The sequence below is a fragment of the Sinocyclocheilus rhinocerous genome, unplaced genomic scaffold, assembly GCF_001515625.1.
Source record: "Sinocyclocheilus rhinocerous isolate Xijiao unplaced genomic scaffold, SAMN03320098_v1.1 scaffold5287, whole genome shotgun sequence".
Taxonomy (NCBI): Eukaryota; Metazoa; Chordata; class Actinopteri; order Cypriniformes; family Cyprinidae; genus Sinocyclocheilus; species Sinocyclocheilus rhinocerous.
The window spans coordinates 1-4,716 of NW_015650417.1; the positions used below are offsets into that span (position 1 = coordinate 1).

Consider the following 4,716-nt stretch of genomic DNA (forward strand, 5'->3'; position numbering starts at 1 on the left):
AGACGCCCTTCTACAGCATGATGACATTATGAAGCTGAGGTATACGTTTTTATAGGATGTATCATAAGCCTGCATGTAAAATTCATGATTCTGTATACTCAATTATAAACATGTTATTTTTCACTAGAGATTAGTGCTAATGTAATTTCACTACATTCACTACCTCATTCAGATGAAAATCTGCGCTTGAGGTTTGTTGTTTATCAAAAATCCTAATACAAATCTAAAAAGGTCATGAATTATTACAAACAAGACGCAGGTGTTTCCAAAGGCAACACTATTCATATTCAGATATGCCTGCTGTAAAGACGTCAGCTGAGCTGTGTGCTTCATGATATCAGCACTTCTTGTGCAAATTCATAATTTCTCAGATGATACACTCATATCATAACCACTATAAAGAGCAATGGACTGCTTGGCCTTACCACTTATGATCAAAATCATTAAAAACAAGCTAGTAGAAATCTAATGCCTGATAAAATATCTAAAAGTGAGAAACACTTGTAATGCCACAGGTCTAGTACCAAAGTTACAAAGTTAATCAAACTGTTAAGGACAATGTGATTCTTAATAATAATAATAATAATCTTTTGCACTGCAGTTTTTATCAACTACTTCACTGATGTTTGATAATGTGAAAATTCTGCATGAATTCTGTATGCAATTTATTGGCTACCATCTGAAATGAGTAGCCAACCATATTTGCCCTTTTAGACATCAGCCAATTAGCATCAACAGCATAAAAAATAGAGCCAATTAGTAACTATTTCAAATTTAAATAAATAAAGTGACCAAAGATACACAATACAGTGCAAAGGGTGCCTGAAATAAAGGAGAAGGGAAAAAAATGTTTAAAAAGTATTGTTAAAATTGTGTTTAAAAAAGGTGTACCATAAAACATGCCCAGAGGGACAATTTTAAATAAATCTGAACAAAAGTATTGTCTTACCCTGTCGAGCATAAACTATGAAAATAAAAGGTTCAATAAATATTCAATTTAAACCAATGATCAATTGTACAACCCATCGTAAACAATTTAAAAACCACATTCATTTTATGAGTAGGTGAATTTGTAAATCTCATTGACATAGTCAAAACAACAAAAATCCCAAATTTGGAACAAGTGTTGCCCAAAGTATACACTACAACAAACACACATTTCATAATCCAGTTCACTGATGGAGTGGACAAACCTCATTTCCAACCATTTCACATGAAATTTTTTCTTTAGCTAATTATTGCTTTCTTTTCTTTTTTTTTTTAATTGTCTTGCGTGTTTAAAATGGCAAGAGAATAGCCAGTTCCAGTAAACAGGGGGTTTCAAGTTTTGAATCAAATATTTTAAAACCTCATTTTTTAAATACTGCGAGGTTTAATATTTGGCAAATGATTTGGTGGCTGAGGAATGAAGGTGAACGTACGGCTGTGTAAGGCTGGTGAGGATGATGGGGGTCATGAGTTGGTCAGAGACGCCCTGTGGCTCGCTGCTCTGGGCTTCTGCTTGTCATACTTCACAGACACAATGAGGAAGACGAGGAGTGTGACTCCCTGAATGGCGGCCAGGAGGAAGAAGTAGTAATTCAGTGTGCACTCGTTGATGTTACCTACAAAGAGAGAGAAAAAAGTGAGGGGAAAAAAAACCTCACTTTGATGTGAATTTCACAATACCCCAATTTCAGTAGTGGATAACAACCTCAGACATGATTTGGAGCACAGAGATCACACAACCTCTGTATACTGGTTGAAACAGAATTTGAGTATCGTTTCTTCAGGAGCAGGTCTCACATTTTTTGATTTTGATTTAAAAATAACAAACCAAACAACAAAAACAAACCAAGGTGATATATAATATACAGTATTATATTTTTCAAAAATTATGATAAATGCAATGTGTAAACAAATGTATCCTTTACTTTGGACCTTCTGTTCATTTTAATCAGTTACTATTCCAGTAATTACACTTTCCCTGAAAAAAAAAGCATGGTAATACATATTATTTTTCTTTAACTGATACTTCTTAACATCCTTCCTTTGCTCACTTGATCAGTGGAGAGATTTCTGCTTAATTCTAAAGGCGTGTGTACAGGTAGATGAAGAGAAACTAAACATCTGTGTGTACATGCTGCATTCATATGCCAAAAGAAAGCAAAAAGCATATGTTTGAGCTTGTTGGATCGCAAAGGCAACAGAGCGAACAGGCAATCTGCTGCCTTCATACTACCCTACAGCGGCAAAGAGCTATAACTGATAGCATGTCTGTCCGCACTGCTTGTAAGCATCCATTGCAACCTGCAAGCCCATCTGACTCCGGTTTATTCAAGTGAAACCTAAACAAGCATTCCTTCCATCCAATCTCTCCTTCATTTCCCATCTCTATATAATGCTTGCCAGCAGATAGAGGGTTTACATCAATACTTACAGGGGAACCATAAACAAAAAGCCGCATCTTCACAGGATGAAGGTGGAGACTATAATTCACCATCTTGGGAGCTTAAGTGAAGCACACTCGCTCTGATTCTGCTGGCATTACAGACTCTGAGCCCTCGGGGCTGAACTAACTCTCCTGTTGTTTAAGTCTCTGACTGCTCAGGGCCATTATAGTCCTGCATGACGACTGTGTGTAGTATTAAATTCAACCCTCTACTTACATTAAATTCAGTACACAAACACACAGAATTGGCTCAGAAATGTGTCCTGTATTATTAACCATAAGTCTGAGCCCCTCTCTCTCTCTCTCTGGGCTGAGGAAAAAGCTGCTTAACACTTCTGATCTGTTCAGAAGAGGTGGTCAAACCTCCAGGGTTGAGGACCATCAAAGAGAAACTCTTAATAAGTAGTTCTGCGAAGGGACTCTCGACTCTCGGGGTAGTTCTGCGAAGGGACTGTCGACTCTCGGGAGTGTTTCAGACTGGCTAAAGCAGGGCCCTGTAGTGCTTCTTAGCATTACCTATCAAGACGTCTACAAACGTATATCCACATGAATGCATTAGCATTTAAATAGATGTATTCACATGTCCACATCTTGCCGAAATAGGGTCACTGATTAGAACAAGGTATTACACTTTAGAGAGGATTCTACTTTAGTTTGAAGATGTTATTAGATGAAGAAAAAGATATAGCAACTTTTCGTAGCAACCCATTGGAGGAAAGAAAGATTAAAAAGATCTGCTAACCCACAGCTGAACCTTTGAGGAACATCATGAGCAATTCCATGAAATACAATTATCCACGGCCTCAAAGAACACATCTCAAGCAGTTCTTATCTTCTGCCAGATGAGGCAGTTGAAGACATAAACGCATTGATTCATTACAGTATGGAGATGCAATGCGTTCCTGTCCCAAACAAGGTATGAATGAAGATCCACACGACAAAATTTAATTAAACATTATGTATAGAACGAGGGCTGAAAGATTTCAGATGCTCACAGAGATCTCGTCCTTTCAACCAAAGCAAATTTTTTGAGTACTGTGGAACTGTAAAGTAGGGGTGTCCAATTTGTCCAATTCAAGGCCACTTTCCTGCAGAGTTTAGATCCACCACACCTGCTTGGAAGTTTCTTCTAATTCTTCTAATTCTGATTAGCAAGTTTAGGTGTGTTTAGCTGGGGTTGGAGCTGAACTCTGTAGAACGGAGGTCTTCCGGGGCAAGGGCGCCCAATCCTGCTATAGGGCAGGGTTAATCAAATCAGGCCCTGGAGCTGGAGGCCCACTGGTATGCAGAGTTTAGCTCCAACCCTGCTCAAACTCACCTGTATGCCACACCGGTCTTGAGTTCCATGAAGGAGCTCTGGAAGGATGTAAGGAGGAGTGACAAAAATGGAGGAAGAGAGAGGGCTTGGCCTGGGACATTTTATGTTTTGTGCACTTGTTTTATTTTAGTGTTCATTTGGAAATTAAAGTTTACGTCCACTAACTACACACAAACTTTATTTCCATTAATATTTTTATGAGAAACTGAAAAAAGCACAATTGTTATGGCATTTCAAAACTTCTCCAGGACCCCAAAAACCCCCTCAGACCCCAGAGGGTTAAGTTGAGCTGGTTTCCACCTCCTTCTTCCCGTATCTACAGACCATGTTACAGGAGGCCTTCCAGGAGCATGATCTGGCACCTTTGCCACAGAGTGTCCATCCAGCTTTTCAAAGATTTTGAATATGAATTTGAATAGGGACCAAGTTTTGTTTGAAAGCATCAGTTAGCACAGAGCCATGGCCTTGCAGTTACTGCTAATGCTGAGTTGAGATGTTCACACAGATTTGAATCCAAGCAGACCCTATCCCATCCCTGTCTCAATCCCCAATAATTTCCTTTCTCTTCTTCACTGTCTCCATCCAATAAAAGTGGCAAGCCATGTTATGGCTACAGGAACCTCCTGATCAATTTCTCTGCTGCTTTAATATACTCTGTAACAGCAGTCGCTCCCCAATGACAACAAGTGTTACAAACAGGTGGACAGTTTGACTGAGAGAGCAATAGAGCTCAGGATCTTGCTGCCCTCCAGCAAGGGGAAACAAATGCCCAGTCTGTGAAAAATGCTGCATTTACAATACCCACATGCCAGAGTAGAACTAACAGCAAACCAACAATCAATACCCTCAAACGGTCCCCATTCATGCCACAGGCTACAGCAACTCTTGGAAATAAGAAGAGTGAAATAAAATATGGTGTGCTATTGTTTTGAGTTTGTTTCCCCCATCCATGGTGTTGTGCGTTGGC

General features: G+C 39.2%; 1 protein-coding gene across 1 annotated transcript in view; it reads right to left on the reverse strand.

Annotated features, from left to right (window-relative positions):
* Window positions 1–854: 854 nt before the first annotated feature.
* Window positions 855–4,716, reverse strand: part of LOC107712031 (solute carrier family 15 member 4-like) — a gene marked incomplete at its 5' end in the record, with an annotated part of 49,531 nt that continues 45,669 nt past the window's right edge. The window contains one exon of the mRNA XM_016517161.1: window positions 855–1,604. Within this exon, the coding sequence (XP_016372647.1) occupies window positions 1,453–1,604 (152 nt within the window). The remainder of the gene's footprint in view (window positions 1,605–4,716) is intronic.